The sequence below is a fragment of the Takifugu rubripes genome, chromosome 8, assembly GCF_901000725.2.
Source record: "Takifugu rubripes chromosome 8, fTakRub1.2, whole genome shotgun sequence".
Lineage (NCBI taxonomy): Eukaryota > Metazoa > Chordata > Actinopteri > Tetraodontiformes > Tetraodontidae > Takifugu > Takifugu rubripes.
The window spans coordinates 3,064,537-3,087,403 of NC_042292.1; the positions used below are offsets into that span (position 1 = coordinate 3,064,537).

General features: G+C 45.7%; 1 protein-coding gene across 2 annotated transcripts in view; it reads right to left on the minus strand.

Annotated features, from left to right (window-relative positions):
- Nucleotides 1-338: 338 nt before the first annotated feature.
- LOC101068376 (interleukin-1 receptor accessory protein-like 1) overlaps nucleotides 339-22,867 on the minus strand; it is a 197,424-nt gene continuing 174,895 nt past the window's right edge. Inside the window, exons 8-12 of one of the 2 annotated variants that reach the window (XM_029840706.1) lie at nucleotides 15,112-15,257; nucleotides 12,260-12,406; nucleotides 6,509-6,679; nucleotides 4,254-4,298; nucleotides 339-3,280 (exon numbers count right to left, since the gene is read on the minus strand). In XM_029840706.1, the coding sequence (XP_029696566.1) occupies nucleotides 2,553-3,280; nucleotides 4,254-4,298; nucleotides 6,509-6,679; nucleotides 12,260-12,406; nucleotides 15,112-15,257 (1,237 nt within the window). In that variant the 3' untranslated portion in view covers nucleotides 339-2,552. The remainder of the gene's footprint in view (nucleotides 3,281-4,253; nucleotides 4,299-6,508; nucleotides 6,680-12,259; nucleotides 12,407-15,111; nucleotides 15,258-22,867) is intronic. The other variant, XM_029840707.1, reaches the window with a different exon arrangement.

The following is a 22,867-nucleotide window of genomic DNA, read 5'->3' on the forward strand; positions in this document are numbered from 1 at the left end:
TCAAACCCAAACCAGGTAACACCATAAACACCCAAAACTTCATATTCTTTAATGCGGGTGATGCCGTTATTCGTTTTTTGAGTTCTGTGAATGCAAACAACTCTACTCCTGTGGCAGTGATCGGGCCGACCTAAAGCATTGACCTTCCTGCTTTATTCTGAAAAGACCCCGGTCTGATTCACAGTCTGACTAGAACTGAAGTTTTAAGGGAGGGTGTTGGAACAATAACATTGGGGCACCAGGAAAAGGATCCTGGTGGTGTCAGAGGCTCTGGAAACCAAATGAGCTGGTGGCTTTTCTTTAAATTCCTGTAAAACACACACATCATCATCATCATGTTATCTTAAATGTGGTTTTATTAATAACAAGAGTATCTCTTTTAATGAACATTGTCGATACATAATACAAAATAAATCAAGAAACAGAAGACACGTCGTCTTCAGAGTCGTGAAAGTGCCTGGACTTATTCTGTGCTATGTAGTACTCTTCGTCATCTTCATCATCACAACTAAGAAATGTTCAATTCATCATGAAACAATGTGATTCTCCTCACTTGGAAAGCATTGTAATCCACGCAGGAGCTAAACTACAATCTCAATCCCACGATTCCACATGCCCTCTTCTGCTCTGAGGACGTTTGAGTGACGACCGTTTTATTTTCATGAATATGGCTCGATTGTCTTCATCCTTATCACCTTATTGTCTGGGTAATATTTACACGACGCCATACGACAGCACGACATATTCCTTGGTGCTCTTGGGCAATTCTCCTTGTTCCCTAAAGGGGATTGATCAGAAATCTGGAAAACAAAACCTGAAATTTGACATATTTTATGGCACTAAATGAAACGCTTGTACATGAGTCGGCATGTTTTTTTGTTAGCATTAGGCTGAGTTCTCCAGGGTGGGGGAGGGATGGCACATCAGTAAAGTTTAACAGGCCTTTAGATCTCGATGGATTTATGACAATAGCTCTTATTTTGCATGATTTGATGAAAACCTATTGATTCCGATGGATCGATACAAGTGCAGGCTAGCTGACTGTGGCTTCCTTTGGTCTAACTAATGTCTAATGTCGAGTCTCAATTCACTTCAGCCTTTCTTCTGCGGTCTTAAATATCCTCCCTGTCCCTTGTAAGCATGAATTCGCCTCAGTCGGAAGAGTTGCAACCACCCACTGCCAAACATATAAGTGATTACATCGTCTTAAATATTACTGTTTTGATATTAGTGACTAAATATTCATTCAAAGTAAGCAAGGTGTTTTACATTACGGGACAAAATTCCCGCCAGAGTCTGAACGCAGAAGTGAAAGCTTGGTTTTCCAGGGCACCCACCCGATGGACAGAGCGGTACCCATGAGGACTGGTACGGCAGGTGACAGCAGAGCTGGGAACTGAGGGTCAGGTGATGCTTGTGGCCCTAGACAGTGTGGTTTGGTCCTACAGGGAAGAAATCGGGCACAGTAAATGCTTCAGGTGACACCAGTGGTCGAGGCCGACATCGTCTCTGGCGTAGCTCGATCCGTTTAAGTCGACCGTGAAAGGCTAACACGACTGCGAAAACAACGGGTGTGAGGAGAGTCCCCCCCCCACCAAAAAAAAATAAAAATCCCCTCTTACAATATCAGGGTAAGACATTTAGTGAAGGATCTTTTAGTGAGCTGTGCACTTCTACTGAAACACTTATTTTATGAACCACTTCCTTCGATCAGAAACATTAGGTATAACCTCTCTAAGCAAATATCCCTCGGTTACAAAAATAGACTTTTTTTTTCTCCATAAAATAATACACATACTTTTCAGTGATATATTCATCTGTTAAGGTAAGCAAGGCTTTTTATTTTATTTTTTTACTGAACTGTTATGTGAGAGAAACGTGAAGCCTAGCACCGTATTCACCGAACCTCCCATCTCCAACGCTGCACCCCGCCACCCCCCCCCCCCGGACTCCGTAGTTTGCATATTCTGGTTGAATCCAGATTCTCTGCAGCCCGCTGAAACTCCTGTAAAGTCCAGAGCGACTTGCTGCTCACGCCCTTGCACCCACCCCCCCAATCCCCCCAAAGAAGAAGCTCTATAAACTACACCAGCCAGCAAATGAACATAAAAGGTAACAATGGTTAACCAAAACACCTCACGCGGGCCGCAGCTTTTGTTTTTTTCTTTTACAAACGCAAATGAAAAGTCCCGACTGATGTTAAAATGTCAACGAGAAACAATTCTCAAACACTGATGCTACAAAGATTAAGAAAAAACTTATATACAGGACCCTGTTTTCCATGACTTTCTGGGGAAATTATAAGTGGTGGCTTGTGTTACGTGAGTGTTTATACAGGCATTAAAAAGTTCTTGATTCCTTTTTTTTTTCCTCAGTCCTTTTCAATAAAAGCTCTTATTGGATTTGCCAACACGCGCGCGTGCTCATCAGGTCTCTGCCCTCCTCCCTGGTGGTTCCTGGTGCAAATTCAACAGCAGCAGGTAGCTTAATGTCTTTCAAGCCCATCTGGTGCCTTCAGGGTCCAGCAGTGAGTCCGAATGAGTCGGTCTCCGTCACCAGATCACGCTGGATATACTGGTTTCCCTGGGGAGCAGCGGCAGCATGGCATTGTTGCCGTGGGCCTCGTCCAGGCTCTGCTGGCGTGGTGACTTGGACTGTGGCCGCTGTCCATTGATGAGCGTCATGGGAATATTGCAGTAAGTGTGCTGGCTACCTAGCGTGGAGAGCGGCGGGAGCGTGCCGCCGGGCGGCAGGTCGTAGTCATAGCTACGGTAGTAATGTTTCTGCCTCATCTGGGTGTGACAAGAGTTATGGAAGGTCGAACGCAAGTCCGGCTGTGCCGTCGCCATGGCAGTGGAGGTAGCCGCTGCCATGGAGATGGCCGAGACGGTCTGAAGCTCGCCGAACGGACCCTGCTCGCTGACGTCCAGCACCTGCTCGTGGGAGATGCTCAGGGGTTCCATGCGTTTGAAGGGCATCTCGTAGAGGAGCCGTTTCCAGAATTTGGAGTTGAGCTTGTTGCTGGGGGGCCCGCGCCACTTGATGACCGTCAGCATCTTGATGGTGTGCTTCAGGGCCTCCACTTCCTGGTAGTTCATGATGCCACGCAGCTCAGCACATTCGATGAGGATGACCTTGATCTCGCCGGTCACCAGCATGTTGCGCAGCCTTGTCTCCAGCTCAAAGATACTCCACCCCCTCCGCACTACATAGCTGGGCGTCATGACGATTATGAGGCGCTTGCTCTGGTCCACGCAGCGCGCTACGTCCTCGATGTAGGCTGAGTGCACACAGACAGAAAAGAATGTAGCTCACTTTGCATCAAAAGCAACACAAGTGGAAACTTAATCTCTGGCTCCTTTCTACTCGTATTTACTCTAAAAGAACATCAAAGCACGCCGAGCTAATGGCCGAAGGAAATGTGATGCAACGTAATCACGGACGCCGTTTGAAGAACTCTCTGGGTCTTTCTTTGAAATCTGAGTTTCAAATAATCAAACCTGTTCATTTAAGAAGGAAAAGTGCGATCTGATCCTTCACACCAGCTAAAAGATGGTTTCATCAGAACCGGAATCTTAACACCTGAGGACGGATGATCACGACACTCCAATTTAAATTCTCTTCTCTCTGTGCTTTTATTAGCAAACATCATGTTTGGGTGAGGCAGAAGCGGTTGCATCCACCTCAGCCTGTCGCTGATGGTAACCCAGCAAGCTTTCTTGTCACCTCGCTGTAGCTGTTGAAGTGGATGTGCTAGTTTGGCACTGAAGCTGAAATGAGCAGGACCAGAACTGGGGTAACTGGGGCAGAAGCTGGCAAATGGGCTTGAAAATAGACATAAAACTGTTTTAATATTTGCCGATTCAACTGTTAGGGTCTTACAGGAAGAGCTTAAAGGAACATTGAGTCATTATCTGGAAACTTTATTTTCACCCTCTTGCACAATGAAATGCTTCAGCACAGGCGCTTCTGTGGTGGTGTAAATAAAGTCATTAACTTAAGTGGAGGCAACAGACAATGACCGAGGTTGGTTATTGGGTCAAATGTTCCTTTAAAAGTACCCCAAAACAAATGAAACCTGCAGTAAACACCTGAAACAATCGTCTAAGATTTATAAATAGTGGTTATCAACACACTGAGCTAGAAACCTATTAGTCACTTCTGATGACCCTGAATAAATCCTCTAATAACTACTTAGACCTGCAATATTGGACGGATTCGTTATCGAGTGTTAAAAATCTGGAGAAAAGTACCTCTAAGCAGTCTTGTGTCATCCTGGAAATGATCATTGGTGAAACCTAAACATAGATATTTACATTCAAGATTTGCAGAGAAGCATTTTAATGAGAAAGAACAGTCGGGTAAATGTGGGGACATGGCTCTGGCATAAACTGTGTTCCTCCAACGGGCGTTGCGCTGGCAACCATGACACAGCACTCGTGCTGACCAGTTTATTCCAGTTTAATATGGGACATGTAGCATAAAAAGAACAAGCGCTGGCCACAGGTTTGTCCTCTTTAATCTGTGATTATTATCCTTTTTACACAAGAAATATGTCAAAATAGTGGGGTTTCATGAGCAGGAGAAGGTTCTGAAGCCCTAAATGACCCAACGGTGTTTAAGCGAACACACACTAAACCGTCAAGCTGTAATAGCGACTGACATGAGTCACTTCCTTTCAGTCCTTGCGCTTTTTTTTATGCCTTTTTTTCCCATATTACAACAGTCCCCCTCTGCATGGAGCACATAACCACAACAAGAGAGTCCTTTTAGAACCTTGGCACAGCGCCATCGGAGAGGAACGTAATTAGTAATGGCGGGTTGGGTGGGAAGACGGGCAGATGCAAAGTACTCAAATGGAGGCTAATAGCGTAATGACATAATCAAACTCATCTGTGACAGGTTAATCAGAGATAAGTACAGCTCATGGGGAGTACGCCATTAGAAGTATATGATGGCGAAACATGCATTAACATCCATGCGTGAAGAGTGTTTCTGACAAGACAGCATCGCCACACAAGAGCATGCAGAGAGGAAGTTCAGACGGAGCTGGATCAGCAGCATAGTTGCTAACAATAAGGTTGGTATTTTCTGCTCATTGTGCTACAGATGCACAAAGAGTCTCTCACCAGCTTTAAGTGGTGATTGAAGGGTTTTTCCCCAACCTGAATCATACGCTTCACTGTTGAAGAGACTGAAGTCAACTGACTCTTCCATCCCCCACCAGGTTGCTGAACTGAAGCTAAACAGACACTTTCGGAAAGGCACAACTGACCAAATAATTCTAAAACTACAGATTTCCTTTTAATTTTTACCTCTATATTTTTAAGTGTCTCATAAGCTTGAATGGCACTTTGCTTCTGGCAAAGCGTAACTTTCCAGAAAATCCTGAGCAGGTTGTGTATATTCACAGAAAGGGCAAATTAGGTGGCTTCTAGCTTGAAACTACGTACAACTTTGCAAGTTTTCCCACCATGTGGAAAGAGACAATTAGACCGAAAGGCTTCAAAACTGGAGAGGAAGCGTCACCTGTATTTATTAGATCAACAACTGCAAATAATCTCAACCCTCCAAACTGTTTAGAATATGCTTACATGTTTTCCTCATAAAGTTTGTATTAAATTATTCAACTGTCTTCTGCACTATTTTCTACAAAGTTTCATTTCCCGGCGCTGAGTTCATAAAGCATTGGAGATCAGTTCCTTCTGAATTCTCGTATACTCGCGTAGTGCTGCAGGGAGATACTGTGAAACCAAGTCAAACAATGCTTTAACATGTGTAGCTTGGTGCACGGGAGTTTTTCAGGGATCTAAAAAAAATACACTTGTAATTGAACAGAAATAAGAATAGCAGGGTTATTAAAAATGGAGCCTTGTTCTGTCCCAAATGTTTCAACCAGATGCACGGTGTCTTCAGCTGGTTTCTTTAGCTCCAAGGGGCTAATGCTGCAGCTAACGCCAGAATAAAGTAGCTGGCTTTAAAACTATCTGTTGTCTGTTTCAACAGTCTTGTGCTGAATATTGTTAGGATTGTGATACAACAACAAAAGTAGAGACCTCCCTTCAAAGAGTATAAGAGTTGACTGATGGGCTGTCAGAAAACAACCACTGTGCTTTTATATGTTAGAAGTAAACTGGGTTTCAGCTTTCAGCCCGTCTGTTCACAGCTAGATTCTACTCATGAATACTTTAGGTTAGACGTCCTATCAGGTCCCCTACAAACCTTTCAATGGTCCCTTCAGGTTGTCGAGCTTCTTATGGGAAAAACAGCAGCTGACCACCCTCTAAACACCACCTTTCAAAGTAACTGATCCACCTCAGTTCAGCCAGAGGTTAGAAAGAGTCAATTTGAGAATGGGCAGTGATGGTCTCGGGAGGAGGGGTCAATTTTTGCCACAACACAAATGCACAACATGAGCCACAAACAAGGCACGGCACCGCTGCACGGACAGCACGAGCAACACCGATCGACAAGACAACGTGACATCGCCGCGAGAGAGAGAGCTTACTTCCTGTGGGGATCAAGTCCCTGTCTGGAATGAAGAGTTTATACCCATAATGCTTCTCGAGGACATCAGGGAGGATCTCCAGGGCAAAGTGCTCTTCCTCTCGGGTTTCCTGGCTCCACTGGTCGGGGTCCACTTTGGTGTAGGACAGGTAAGCGTCATAGTCCTTGTTATCTGCATGGAGACAAGAATAAAGACGGGTGAAATATTGCTCCTGTTCCGCAGAAGCCACAGGTCCGTTACCAGGACCTTAACGGCCCTTTCATTTGTTTCATTACGCTCGCTATCAAGCAGCTGCAGACGGAGGAAATAAGGCCTTGCTCTCAGCAGATTGAATCAAAGCAAGTGTGTTGCTGCGACCGCGTCCATCGCCCCGGGTACGTCTATTAAAATGGTCCCAAACCACTTTGCTTCAATTAAAACTGTCCTTGTTTTATGAGTTGATCATAATGTTTCCTGCTATAGTCAGCAGAGTGATGTGCTATAAGAAGCTAAGCATCGAGCTATTCATTTACTGCAGAGCTTCGTTGAGACAGGACGCTGCCACCGGCCATCCTGCTGCTTTTCATTATCGCCCCCCCCCCTCCCATGAGTGATGGCTGACTTTACCTTGAAAAACAGACAAGCCTCGCTCTGATCCGCACAGCGATCTACTGAATACTCCGACTGATTTAAAGAACACGAGAGATGAGGAATCAAGCCAGACTGGGATGGTTCTTTTATTAACTGAACTGGAAATCGACCTCTGAGGTGTCCCTTCAAGTTCTAACAGTTAGCTGCCAATGTAATACCCGTCCTCCCCTCTTCTATGAGAGAACATTCCTTCACTTTTGGGCATCGCTGGAGAGGGCTCACTGACCTCACCTGATCCCGCACAGTTAATCTTGCTCTTTTCTTGGAGCGCAGACTTCATTTTACTCCTCAGGGCTGAGCAAAAATAATGAAAAAGTAACCCCCTGATCACTTACAATAACCAAGTCCTTTGGCTTGTATTTGACTTGATGGTGGCATAAAGAAGTGTCAGGCAGCTTCAAAGGGAGAGTTGTGTGGGCAGATGAAGGGCTATCTGAGCGGCGCTGATTCACATGTCGCTCTCGAAGGCGGGATGACCCTCATCTTGCATCGTGTGAAGTCACTCCTTACGTGAGACCGGTGAGGTACATCTGAGGGCTCGCTGCACCTCCGAGGTCGCCCTCCTCCCTCCTACACTCCGACTGCACGGACGACCCGCAGTTACATTGCGAACCCTCGAACTTGCCGTGGAGAGTGCCAAGAGAGCTGGAGGCGTAAGCTGTGGGGTATCTTCAGGCTCCATTCCACTTACTGAGGAGTCCATTGGAGGTAACAAACACATACTTGAGCGTGCACGGTGCACACACGCAGGGCCGACTGCTATCAGTCAGCCAGAAATTACAGAAATACACAAACGTCTCATGAGAAATTAAAACATGCAAGCCCATATGAGGATGGAGCGCATCGGCCCATGCAGAGTCCGATATTTGACACATCGTTCGGTACCGGGTGATAATTGGAGCTGCAAGAGTGACCGTTAACCTTTAAGAAAAAGTCAACTTTGTAAGCTTTAAAGTTGTGCTGCAACTGTTTGAGCCCGAATAACAAATAACCTGCCAGTGGAGTATATAAGGCTCCAGACCATTTACATCATCTATCAGTGCAGTCAGAGACAAAGAGAGGAACATTTCCTTCCTGCTCTGTAAAAAATTGACTTCTGTTGCCATGAAGGGAAACAACTAAGATTAAAGATTCTGATGGAAGAATAAATAAGGAACGCTCACTCGGGTTTAAATGGAGTCTGGCACTTGGCTGCATTATTGCACAAATTGTTCAGGAAGATGTTTCCTTCCTTCCTGCATCTTAAAAGGGAAAGTTGGACAGCTTTCAACCATCTTTGTATCATGACGTTGTAATTTATGCAAAGAAACAGCATTAATCTGCTCTCAATTTCGCCAGCACTCAGTTTCTGTCTCCATTTGTTTGTTTGTTTGTTTTTTCGTTTCCGCCTCGACAGTTGTACCGACAGATTTATTGTCCAATTCTTTTATGTTTGGCTGCCTCTCTAGACAGTTAGGCAAGGAAGTAGTTTCAAACTGACGCAATATTTGCTATTTAGTTCTTTCCCACTCCATCCCAGTCAATAAATGCCTTAAATCCATCACTAAATGCGGAGTTTCCTCCCTGCATTTGCTTGGCCAGGCCATTAGCTGCAGCTGCCTCCCTTCCTGGCTGCTTCGGAAGACTTTCTGCCTCCTCTTTTGTCCTCAGTAAGACTCACAAACACAGGCTGCATTAAAGAAGTCCAAATATGAGCCAAGAATTTGATTCCACGTATTTAAAAATGGATGAGCCCAACCCCATCATTAGCCAACGCGAGGTCCATCTCCTGCCGTGATACACTGCAGCTGTTGCAGGATTTTCCCTGTTTTGAGGGAACAGCAGCAAAAGCATTTAACTGACAAGTCAGTCTGCAGCTGTAAAAAGTCCCTTGAAATATGTACATGAAACAGTCTCCAATACAGCTACTGTGTGTGCGCGTCTGTGTGAGAGAGATAGATGAGAATCCTATTAATGTTTGGTATCACCAAACTTCTCAGAACACACGTAGAGCCTCATAATTTCACACAGCGCTGACAGTCATATTTATGGCCCAACGTGGAGGCCCCCGCCTCCTTGACAAGCTTGCTCAGCTCTTGTCATCACAAAGCCTATTATTGATTCCACTGACACCCACACAATGTGACAACTGAGTGGTCTTTAACTAAATTGCACCACTGACAAATAGCTGACAGTCCCTCCCATTGTTTTGCAAGGCTTCCAATTTTACATCTGGCACAGGGGGGGAGGCAGCCGTTCAATTAGTTCCTGGAGTGGCTGCCCTGAAGCACGAGCACTTTGTTGGCGGTGGGTGCAGATTTATGTTGGGGAGAAAAGAAAAATCTCTGTGCATCCTGGCTTAAGGGCGTTATTAATGAAACGTCTATGCTGGCAACTATGTCTTACATGTAGGGACTTCCCCTCCCAGTGCACCAGCTTCTATAGAGAACCATCCCTACCGTCCTCCTGAAAGGGCTTAGCATGTTTTCCTTTTCTTGGGAGGGATAATTCTACTGAAACGTCATTGTAGTAATGTAACATTTATCCTTAGATTACAATAGCTATGACAAAAATGTTCAAATTATGTAAGATTTACAGGTCTTGTGTGTCAGACTGGGCCCCATCTAGCGGTGTGAGGACAGATGTCTGAACTAATGACCTAAGCCGAATGTCCCTCTGCATCTAATAGGGTTGGAGAACCAGTGGAAGCAGGCAGGCAAGTAGATAAAGTCCATGTCCACAATGATTCCCAGGTCTGTTAAATTGTTGTAGATCCATTAAGTTTGGAATTGGAAACAGCACTAGCATATTCTAGGACGTACATCAAATTTCTGACCACAGAACGCACAGGCCCCATGAGTATAAGGTCCCAAGAGAGACTTTAGCAGGTCAATGGATCCTGAGGAAATACGTCCGATGGACATTTACGCCACCCAATTCAACCCCTTCCCTGCTGTCTAGAGGTGACTCCTATCCCTGCTTAAAAATACCCAATGCTGGAGAAAGTTAAAACTGTAGAGTGGATCTGTTACAGCTGGCGTGGTGCAGGTGCGCGTTCGTTGATTGCACGCTGGCGAGATGATCTGACTGAGTGGAGCGCTGGGAACAGTATCGGCACTCTCCCGAGAGCACCACAGGCAACCCGCTGCGTCTTATTGAACCCAATCTCCTTATACTGGAGAACAAATTGAAAATCAGTTACTCCCTTCAAGCGCCCACTCGGGTGGCACAATTAAAGGAGACAATTGCTGTTTGGCATCAAATTGAAGGCACTCAAATATATTTTTCCTTCCCTTTCACAACACAAGTGGTCTCTGGTGCCATCTATTACAGCAACGCCGTGTTTCTGCCTTTTCCAGGGTCTTGAAGTCCAACAGAGCCGGAGGCAGCGGCTTTCTGTGGGATGTCTGCTGTAGCCGACATCACAGTGAAGCCGAGCACGCCGCTATATTATCAGAGGGGTTTCAGATAAATACTAGTTTTTGCTTTAAAGCTCATAACTCTCTTTCCAAAGCAGTCGCTCAGCTTCTCTGTGCTAATCCTATTCTCCGTGAATCTGCTGCTGCTTCAGAGACTCATTACAGGAGAATCAAATTAAAACTTGCTTCTTATTTCAGTTGATGCATTCTCAAACCAAGACTCATCCACCAGGTCCAATCAAGCTTTTATTGGAGCTCTTTAACGGCTGCTGATGGGGCCTTAGAGCTAATGTTTTTGGCACGGGGGCAATTTGACTTTGCTTTGTAGGACGTGTTCAGAGGAAAACATCATTTCTTTGATTGTGCAGCATCACAAACCATCGGCACAGTCGGAAAACTAGGCAGGATGACGACCACCCTCTCGAGGTGGAGGACCGGTTTACAAGGATCCACACAAACATTATTTTAAAAGCTTTAAAACAAAACAGTAAGAGACTGAATCATATCGGGAAAAAGGCTTGAATGCAAATATTTCAGGATGGACATTTATGGACAAAACGGATTTCCCGTCCCTTAAAGTGTGTTAATCTGCGTCTTCAGCCTGGTCAGTGCTTGTTTGTGGTAAACTGTTGCAACTGCGTGGCGTTGTTCTGGCGATTTGGTCCACTTTAAAAAAAAAATGCAGCCAAAAAATGAAGTTAAAAAATGAAATCTGTGTGAAATCTGTCAGCCTTCCCTCAGAGGACGAATGTTTGAGTGCCCTTCAAGTAAATAATGTGAGCGGTTGAGGTTTTAGTATTTCGAGCATCTAACGCTTATAAAAGATGAAAATAAGACATGAAAATCAAAAGGACATCATCATCCACTGCAGCAGGACGCCGCCAGTGTGGGCTCTGCCCCCCACGACCAGCTGTGGGAGCTGAAACTCCCACATTTCCACATCTTCAAAAATCCGATGTTTGTAATTCCGGCCCAGACCAACACTGAGAGCGCAACTTTATAATTGTCACAGCAGGCAATATATGCAGTGTTGGAGTTATAAACTAACTGCCTGGTCCCATTTCCATCGAATTGAAGAACTTTCAAAAAACACAGGCGGACATCAAAAATCCTCCTTCAATGAAATAAACAGAAGCAAGCTGGAGTAAAAAGAAAAGTGTGTTTCCCTTTGAATGAGGCAGACGGTCTATTGTGGCAACTGTCAGTGGAAAAATGTGGATTTTCATGGAGTGAAACCATCACTGACACAAAGGTGGTGATCCTCTGCTGCCAAGCTGAGGAGCAGATGATTTCCCCCCAGACGATATGCAGCACAGCTTTAAAAACACCCGTCACACCTTCGCCTACCTGTGGCTTTAAAATTAAAATTGCAACACGTCCAACAAATGAAAGTGAAAGCCACAGCACTTTAGCAAGCCCTTTATATGCTCAACCCAACATTTGAGACTCAGCAACTTTTCCTGTCGGCGGTTTGGGACCCGACTGCTTCATTACCCAAAAGTCCTGCATTGTGATGTCAGGAGACGACGCGCGGCTTCAACGTGTCTGCAAATGTGACAACGGGGAGCAAATTAAAAATCGGCGAGGCATTTGCTGCGAGTTAAGAGGCAGGTTTATGCAACATTCTGCAGAAAATGGATGCCGTCTGCTTTTCCAGCCGGCTGAGATGCAAGCTGAAGGTTTAGAATTTGAATCCCCATGTTTAAAAGAAATAAGGCCTTACCTCCATCTATATCCTCACTCCCAAAGTGGTTTCTGTAGAAGAGCATGAGCTCGATCCTGTAGCACTTGTACAGCGTCACCAGGCAGATCAGCAGCAGGAGGATGGCGCCCAGACCTCCGGCCAGCTCTACCGTGTACATCAACTCTGCTAATGTGGCCAAAATGTGACAGAGAGGAAGAGGGTGGGTGGAAAAGGTTAGAGGTTATCCACGGGTGACCCAATATGAGGGACACAAGATAGAGATACTCTTAATTATTCGAATGCAGTTTCATTTTATTTGAGGCAAAAAAAGGAAATTTCTTGAAAAACCTCAGGTTGACCAGCCTCATCTATACAATAAGAACGTCTTTGCCACTCAAAATTAATAAATTATATGTGAAGAAACATGCAGTCTTTATAAAGTTTGTCATTTTAAGACGTTAATGTGGTTGAACAAAAGCACGAGAGGAGTGGCCGAAAATCGAAATATTTGCTTTGAAAAGGCCGACGCCGCCGATGGCTGCAGGGCGGTGGGTCTGCTTTCAACTATGTGTCGGGGCCTTTCTATGAGGGCCTTGTGTGAGTTTTCTCTGGGTATTTCAGTGTCTTCCCACACTCCATAGCATGCTCGTTAGGTTCAGCCTCCTACCAGGGTGCTGAAAAGTGACGGTTGATCATTGATTCCACATTTGTGTCGCGTTTCCTCTCAACCCTTTCAGCTAGTTTTAGCATCTTCCCTCGGACACAAATTTATTACGCTGCAGGACAAAGTTGTTTTAAAGTTCATGCTTAATCACGCAGCCTTGAAACCAAAGCCTTTATCTCTCCCTGATCGTGTCTGCTGTCCAAGGCCCTATTGCTTCCCCCTCGGATGTCGCTCCATCTTCCACGGGTTCCTCTTGGCCGTGCCTCAGAAAGCGCCTGCTGGTAAGCCCTCACCGACTGAATAATGATAACAGTAAAACACACACTCACACACACACACACCCAGACCGCGCAGAGTTGTGCGCGTCACATCCATCACTAACTCGCGTTTAACCTCGCTGGAGTGCCTGGTGCCCGTTGCGCTGCAGAGGCCATGGGGCTGACATCACCCATGATGAAGGATGATGTCCAATAGAGCTAACGAGCAACGCTCAGCGCCGCTTCATCACACTCGTCTGGGATGACGACCTTCAACCGGGACTGCGGACAGGCGGAAGCGGGCAGATGAGGAATGAGCGCAGGTCTGTCAGGCGCCGTCCCTCTTAGCTCGGAACTCGTCTCGCACCAGTTTCTTGGAGAGGGTAACAAGCAGCAGATCCAAGCAGCTCGGGCTTCGGCGTCCTCCTGCCCCTGTGAATACAGCTCGCATATCTGGAGGCTGCGAGGAGCCAGCTGCTCCTCACAGGCAGCAATTACAGCCAATTCTTCTCTCTCATGTTGGAGCGACGTTGCAGTGGGACAGATTAAGACAAATTAGCAGCATGACGGCGAGAAGACTGGATTTGGTGGAGTCACAAGGCATCAGGCCATTCATCACCCTCTTTCCATCCCTGCACTTCTTCATCTCTCTTTTTGTTTTCTAGGATGTGAGATGGAAGTAAAAGGAAAAACGTTGGCATTTTCTGGTAGAAGAGAAATCTAATCTCCCACCAACAGAACCCCTGAGCATCAGTTAAATTCCCCCCTGTGCTGGCTGTGCATTTCTTGCACCATTTGCAAATATCTGAGCAATGTTCATTGTTTTTTTATACGAGTCCCTTCTGAATATGAAAACTTCTTGTACAGTTTTCCGTATTTTGGACCACTGTGCAGTGCTTTTTTTGTGATTAGAGACCTTTCTAGTGTTTCCTTTTGATTATTATAGTGCTTTTGGCAATGTAAATACGTTCCATTATACTGTAAAGAAAACCCCTTCAACCTGAACTGAAAGGCAATTAGAAGCACTCGGAGAGGAAAAAACTTCCAGACCTTCACTGTGTGCCCAATGCAGTCAGACATGATGCAGACGAGTCAACCCAAGCCACTCTCACGTGCACATGTTTTTGCATTTGTTGGGTCTGAAATACTGATATATGTGATGCTCTTTTTGGTTTGTGAAAGTGGACTTGTTGTAGCTACTCTGCTCGGGTTTATTCTGAAATTCCATTGCGCAACGTAAACCACTTTAATAAGGCAAATGGAGTGGAACTGGGCTGCCATCAGAGCCGGATTCAAAGCTGCGAGATTAAAGGAGAGGGGAAACTAGCTCGCTATGTAAATTTATTCAGTGTTGACAACTTTAAGGACACTCACACGCTAGAAACTTTACTCACACAACCAGGCTTCGACCTAAAAAAACCAAAACAACTTTCAGTCTTCCACTGTGAGCTAAAATCATGACACGTGAGTGTGAGTGTGGGAGCATCCGGTGATGTGAACCTATCAAATGAAGGAGGTCTCGGCGATCCAAGCGGGTTTCTACGCTCAGGCCGAGTGTGTCTGAGTGTGTGTCAAAGACGACATCGTTGCCAGGCAGTGAAACAGCTTGTTGGTATCATAACACGGACCGCTGCCTCCCTCCGAAAGAGCTTTTTCCTCTCCCACAAACGAATATCTCCTCGGGCTGAGCTGGATGAATAGGCTCTCTGCACTATCACGCTGCTCCTTTTTTTTTTTTTCCCCCCCTGAGGCAAAAACGAACTGGTCAGTCTATGCAATGCAATGTCTTTTTTTTCTGGCTGCGCTCCATAAACTGCTGCAAGAGGTTTGCTGTGCTGTCAGAGTGAAGGTCTGTGGTAATAAAATAGCTCAAACACTATTGAAGGATTTGGCCGCGTGACCTTGGGCTGCACTCGTGCTGAAAAACCGAAACTTTTAAATCGACGCTTGCTCGTCTGCACTGCTCTCACCTTTCTTAGCGAGCTGGATGTTGGCCTGTCTGCGTCCGTTGCCGTTCTCCACGTAGCAGGAGTAGTTGCCGAGGTCGCTCTCCTCCAGAGCGTCTATGGTGAGGGAGATGGAAACTTCTTGTTCCCCAAGATGCTCCCTGATTGTCCTACAGGAGGCAGCAGAGAGCAGACATTGGAACGTGTTTTTGAAAAAGGTTTGGTTATTAATGACAGAGCCCTCAGACCCTCTTATTATAGGCAATTGCTGTTCCAGCTGAGACGATAAAACAAAGGAATCAGCTACAACTTTAGAGACGGCAATGACAGCTGAAAGAGGCGAGACAAGATCAGCTCGTGAATTAGCATAAAAAAACAGCCATTTGCTAAAACCAGTGAATTAAATGAGTAACTGGTTGGTGGAACAGTGATTGATAAGCTTTTGAGTGAAATATGGCCAAACAAAAGACTATTACATAAAAAAAGGTTAAAACAACATTCAGAGAATGTCAAGAGAAATTTCCGAACAAGGATGCATTCAAACTGCAGATTCTAATGATGTCAGAGAAATGCAAGGTCACATGAGACTCTACACCAAACTAAATTAGGAAAAAATTAAAAGTGTATAAGGGAAACAACTGACTGAACTGGAGGCACTCAGCAACAACCTTGAGCTTCCATTTGGGTTTCCGACACTGGGATGCTGACATCTTTGGAGAAAACTCCAGGACTTGATGCAGTTTGCTCCAACTTTCTAGCTCAGGTGTTGAACATCAGCAGTGACAGAAATATCTCGTTTCATCAGTGAGACAAATGCACTGCAGAAGAACGGTGACTGGCTTTCTGGCTGGATTTGACCAAGACTATTTTCTTGTTGATGATTTGAACAACCCTTGGTTGTGACGCGTTGGTTCCGAAACAGCGGAGCCACTGTCAGACTGACGCGCTGCCACCAGCGAGCACAAACGAGCATCAGGCATCAAAGACACACGATAAAAGCAAGAAGAAAGTCCTTTCAGCAGCTGATCAAAGGAGCTGGACTTGAAGGACACTGATTATTTCTTTTCACTTGTTTCTTGGTGCTGCACGTAATTATCAGCAAAAAAGTGTGTATTCTCCCCCCACTGGGTTCAGCCTTATTGTAGGTGACTTCCTCATTTCAATACGCGGCAGCACAACGCTAATAGGCTTCAGTGGAAAAGTGACATAACTACCAAGCCATCAGGAGGAGATGGCACCCACATGGCTAATATGCAGTTGACACTTTAGCTAACTAAAGTGGTTTTAACTACAAATAGCAGAACGAACGAACAAGTTAAACTTTTGGTGTTTATAGTGCTTGACTGAAGTCAAATTTAGATGGACAAACAGTGCCAAATTAACAGGAATTTAACTCGAAGAGGGAAACAATATTGTCTTAATGCTAATTTTAAAAGCAGATTTTCCTGTACATCTATTCAGAAATGAGGTCCCCAAGCACAGTTCTTTTCATAGACAGAGAGAGAGAGTCAGAGAAAGAGAGACCAAGACAACTATTGAGCTCAGACGGTATGAAAGTTATCAGTCCGAGTGTGACAGTGAGAAGCCTTCAGCCAGAATCAGTCTTGATTTGTGCACAACACAAAGAATCAGTTCAGGAGTCTTTCTGAGATCCAGATTGCGTGAGTATTGCGTCACTTCCTGTCTCTTCTATCGTTCGTTGGTTGCATTGTGCACGGGGTGCCGTATTCACTTAATATTGAACACTTGGTGTGTTGTACTCACTTAATATTGAACACTTGGTGTGTTGTATTCACTTTACTTAAAATTTTGAACACTTGAGACTTTCTAGTCACCTGATATCAACAGTAAGAAACAACCCATATTAAACAAATACAGGGCTTCGCCGATCACTAGCGTTAGCATGGCCTCACCGTCTGTTTCACCCGGTGTCTTTGTCTGTTCAGAGTGTGAAATGTTTAGTTACTCCTCTGCCTCCCTTAGTGAAGGGAATAGGTGCAGAAAGTGTAGTTTATTTACGGCTATGGAGGCGAGACTTAGCGAGCTTGAGACGCGGTTCCGCAGCTTGGAGTTAGCTGGAGTTGCGTCATGTAGCCAGGGTAAGCTAGCTGCTGCGGAGCCGCCTAGCGTAGCTTCAGCTAGCGGTCCCCCGGCAGCAGCCGAGCAGCCGGCTAGCCAGGGCGGTTGGGTGACGGTTCGTAGGAAGCGTAGCCCAAAACAAAGGCCCACGGTGCACCACCAACCGCTTCCCGTGGCTAACCGCTTTTCCCCACTCGGCGACACACCCGCCGAGAAACCGACCCTGGTAATTGGAGACTCTGTTTTGCGCTACGTGAAGCCGACTCCAGCGACCATAGTTAGGTGCATTCCGGGGGCCAGAGCGGGCGACATAGAAGCAAATTTACGGCTGCTGGCGAGACGTAATCGTAAATTTGGTAAAGTTATTATTCACGTCGGAGCCAACGACACCCGGCTTCGTCAGTCGGAGGTCACTAAAATTAACTTGAAGTCGGTGTGTAACTACGCAGAAACGATGTCGGACTCCGTAGCATTCTCTGGTCCCCTCCCCAATCTGGCCAGCGATGAGATGTTTAGCCGCATGTCATCGCTTCGTCGCTGGCTGTCACGGTGGTGCCCCGATAACCAGGTGGCCTTTATAGACAATTGGAGCACCTTTTGGGGAAAACCTGGTCTGATTAGGAGAGACGGTGTCCATCCCACTCGAGATGGCGCTTCTCTCATTTCTAGTAATCTGGCTAATTTTATTAGACCCAAAGTGACCTGACAATCCAGGGTCCAGACCAGGATGCAGAGTTGTGGTCTTACACACCTCTCTGCTGCTTCCTTAGAACCCTCATCCACCAACAATAACATATTTAACACTATAGAGGTAGTCTCTGTTCCACGGTTAAAAGTTCACCAAGCACAGAGCAGGGGAGCGGTCAATCACCAAAATCTTATTAAAATTAATACTGAAGCACAAGTTGGAGAAACTAATATCACAATTAAGTGTGGACTGTTAAATATTAGATCTCTTTTGTGTAAATCCCTGTTAGTGCACGACCTGATAGCGGATCATCACATTGATTTATTCTGTCTTACTGAGACCTGGCTTCAGGAGGAGGAATATGTGATCTTAAATGAATCTACTCCTCCTACCCATCTTAATTATCATATTCCACGTGTTACTGGTCGAGGAGGGGGAGTGGCAGCAATCTATCACTCCAAGTTATTAATTAATCCCAGACCAAAACATAGCTTCAGTTCATTTGAAAGCCTGACTCTTGGCATCACTCATCTGAACTGGAGGACAGAAAAGCCACTTCTGTTTGTAGTTGTATATCGGCCCCCTGCTGGGCCACATTCAGAGTTCCTATCTGAGTTCTCTGACTTCTTATCTGACTTGGTCCTTAGAACGGAAAAAGTCATTATCATTGGAGACTTTAACATCCATATGGACGTTATAAACGACAGCTTTAGAAATGGCTTCATTTCATTACTTGAGTCAGTTGGTTTCCTCCAGCAGATAAACCAACCAACTCACAGCTTTAACCACACCCTAGATCTAGTTCTGACTTATGGTGTTGAGGTAGAACATGTGTCAGTGTTCCCTCAGAACCCAGTCCTGTCAGACCACTCTTTGATCACTTTTACATTTATGATTAAGGATTCTTCTATGCTCAGAACAAAGTCTTACTATAGCAGATGTCTTTCAGATAATGCTGTAGCTAAGTTTAAGGAAGTGATCCCTGTGCTGATCCCAGGACCACCGTGTGTTTCCCCAGGGATCAATCATTATAATCTTAGCCCTGCTGAGGTTGACTCTATTGCTGAAGGTGCAGCAACCTCACTGAGAATCACGCTTGATTCTGTTGCCCCCCTGAAAAAGAAAATAGTAAATCAGAGGAGGTGTGCCCCCTGGTATAATTCACATATCAGGACCCTCAAGCAGAAAGTGCGAAGACTGGAAAGGGAAAGGAAGTGGCATTCTTGTAAGATAGACAGCTACCATGTAGCCTGGAAAGACTGTCTATTAGTTTACAAAAAGGCCCTTCGCAAGGCTAGAACAGCTTATTTTTCTTCTTTGATTGAGGAAAATAAGAACAACCCCAGGTTTCTCTTCAGCACTGTGGCCAAATTAACCAAGAGTCACAGTGTTTTAGATCCACGTATCCCTTCTTCCCTTAGTGGTGAAGACTTCATGAGCTTCTTCACTGATAAAGTTCTAGCTATCAGAGAGAAAGCTAACCAGGCCATCCCTACAACTGGACCATCACCAGATGTGCCGACTGTGGGAACATACAGGGTCTCCAACGAGCCCTTAAGCTCCTTCAGCCCTATATATTTTTCTGAGGCGTCATCGCTAATTCAGAAATCCAAGACCACTACGTGTCTTTTAGATCCCATCCCAACACACCTGTTGAAGGATGTTCTACCACTGATAGGCAGTTCTATCCTGGACCAGATCAATGGTTCTTTAGTGTCAGGTTATGTACCCCGGTCCTACAAGGTGGCAGTGATTAAGCCGTTGCTTAAAAAACCATCACTGGATCCTGATGTCTTGGCAAATTATAGGCCAATATCCAACCTTCCTTTTATCTCTAAAGTTCTAGAGAAGGTGGTGGTGACTCAGTTACTGGAGCACCTGCAGAGGAACAGCCTGTTTGAGATGTTTCAGTCAGGCTTTAGAGCTCACCACAGCACAGAAACAGCACTTCTTAAAGTCACTAATGATCTTCTCATAGCTTCCGATCATGGACTGGTTTCTATGCTGGTTCTGCTGGACCTCAGTGCTGCTTTTGATACAGTTGATCATAGCATCCTGTTACAGAGACTGGAACATGTGATTGGGATTAAAGGGACAGCACTAGACTGGTTTAGATCATACTTATCTGATAGATACCAGTTTGCCCATGTCCACGGCGTTCCCTCCTCATACAGTAGGGTTAGCCATGGAGTTCCTCAAGGTTCCGTACTCGGACCAATCCTCTTCACATTGTACATGCTTCCCTTAGGGAACATTATTCGGCAGCATGGGATAAATTTTCATTGTTATGCTGATGACACTCAGCTTTATTTATCCATGAAACCAGAGGAGACAGAGAAGCTAGCGAAGCTCCAGACCTGTCTTAAAGACATAAAGTCCTGGATGTCTTCAAATTTCCTCCTCCTTAACCCAGGAAAAACTGAGGTCATGGTGTTTGGTCCTGAACCTCTCAGGGATAGATTAGATCACATGATCACTCTAGATGGTATCTCATTAACATCTAGTCTCTCTGTGAGGAATCTAGGAGTAACTTTTGATCAAAATCTCTCCTTCAACTCACACATTAAATTAGTCTCTAGAAGTGCCTTTTTTCACTTGAGGAACATCTCAAAGATCAGGAAGCTACTGATGCAGCCTGACGCTGAAAAGTTAGTCCATGCATTTGTTACTTCCAGGCTGGACTACTGTAACTCCTTATTATCAGGGTGTCCAAACAACTCTTTAAGAAGCCTCCAGTTGATCCAAAATGCTGCAGCCAGAGTTCTGACAGGTATTGACAAAAGAGATCACATTACTCCTGTACTGGTGTCGCCTCATTGGCTGCCCGTTAAATTTAGAATAACTTTTAAAACCCTTCTTCTGACCTACAAGGTCCTCAGAGGCCTAGCTCCATCCTACCTGGAGGAGCTAGTGATACCCTATCAGCCCAACAGACCGCTCCGCTCTCAGAATGCTGGTCTACTTGTGGTTCCCAGAGTTTCTAGGAGTAGAATGGGGGGCCGAGCATTTAGCTACCAGGCCCCCCTGCTTTGGAACCAGCTCCCTGTCCAGGTACGGGAAGCTGACTCCATCGCTACTTTTAAGATCAGACTCAAAACCTACCTCTTTGAAAAAGCTTACTGTTACTAATTCAGTAGTTCCAGCTACTATCATAGACAGACAAATTATCATACCTAGGGGGTCGTCTAATCGTTAGGTCACATCTTAGTTATGCTGTTATAGGCCGAGGCTGCCGGGGTCCGGAAACATGATCACCTGACAGGCCTCTGTCACTCCACTGGGTCATGGTTTCCTCTCCTTTCCTCTCCTTTCCTCTCCTCATCAAGCAGACTAGTTATGCTGATTCTTGTGTAGTTTTTCTGCTTCCCCCCCCCCCCCCTCTATTTATTTGCAGGTATCACTGCCATCGGAGCTGCATAATGACCGCCGGCCCCGTTGAAGTGATTGTGCATATTTTTTGTTTGTGTTTCTGTGCTCTGTGCCTCTCCTCTCCCTCTCCTCTCCTCTCCTCTCCTCTCCTCTCCTCTCCTCTCCTCTCCTCTCCTCTCCTCTCCTTCTCCTTTTCCTCTCCCTCTCCTCTTCTTTCCTCTCCTCTTTCCCCTCCTTCTCCTTCTCCTCTCCTCTCCTCTACCTCCCCTTCACTCTACCTCTCCTCTCCTCTACCCCTCTCCTCTCCTACCTATCCTATCCTCTACCTGTCCTCCCACCTCTCCTCTCTCTTTACCCAGCCGGCCATCAGCAGGAGGGTCCCCCTACATGAGCCTGGTCCTGCTCAAGGTTTCTTCCTGTTAAAGGGGAGTTTTTCCTTGCCACTGTTGCTTGTCTGGGGTCAGGCTCTGGGATTCTGGAAAGCGCCTTGAAACAATTTTGATTGTATAAGACGCTATATAAATAAAGATTGATTGATTGATTGAAATTAGCTTTTATGTGAGCCAAAGCAGGTCCCCCCCCCCCCACACACACACACCTTAAATGCATCATTCAGGGAGAGACGCTAAGTTAGCTCATGTGTGAAAAGGTACGAGCTGATAAATAGACATAAATCAGATCAAGAGACGGGGGAAGGGGTCGACCACGACACTGTGATGGCAACACATTAACATTTAGAAGTGTCTGTTTCCTCCGTACTGCCGTGATAGTTCTTCTACTGACCATTCACCCGGAAAGCTTGTTAGAGGTAATCAGGTTGTGCAGCAGCTTCACCCACTGGCTGCTTGGGAAAAAAATAAGCTGGCCTACGGGAAAACCTCAGACGTTACCTTCTGTAAAAGTGGGTGCAGAAGAGATATTTAATTTCCTTTTCTCCTAATTCCCGTGAGCATTTTTAACAGTCATCCTTCTCCATTGCAGGGATGCGGAGACCCGGAGCCCGAGGTTACGGTATGGATCCATGTTGATGGCTTTTTAAAGAGGTGGCACCCATGTGTGACTCAACATAAACTGTGGGTGTTTGTGAAGAAAAAAATAAATCAATATGCGTCTGAAGAGACTCGCATCCATCAAACTTCTCGGATCGCCGCTCCTAACAGAGGGTTCACGTGTGCGGGAGACAACAGGGGGTGGAGAGAGCGCGTGTTCCTGAGATAAGCGCAACCTTCACCTACGCAAACAACGGCAGGTGAAGCGCGGAGAAGACGGGCTAGCGGCGAACTGGTGCCGAAAGAAAGTGACTCAGGGAGACGCTTCAGGAATCACGCCTGCCCACGCCACGGGATAATCCGACAACAAAAAATAGCGTCCTGAAGTTTTCCGCCTTCTCACAGGGGAGACGAAGCTCGGCTTTGCATCTGGAATGAGGGAAAGCCCTCCATCACTGGTAATTCTGTGAGCCGCCACCACCTTATGCTGGAGGGGTGCGCAAGGACCAGATGATCCCAGGAGCTGTGTTGCCGAGGTCAGTTTAATCCGGCTCAATGTCCCTGGGAGAAACCAAGTACTTTCTCTAGGAAGCCAAGGGTAGTCACACTATTCTTATACCAAAAAAACAGATAAACAAACAAACCCTCTTAGGAG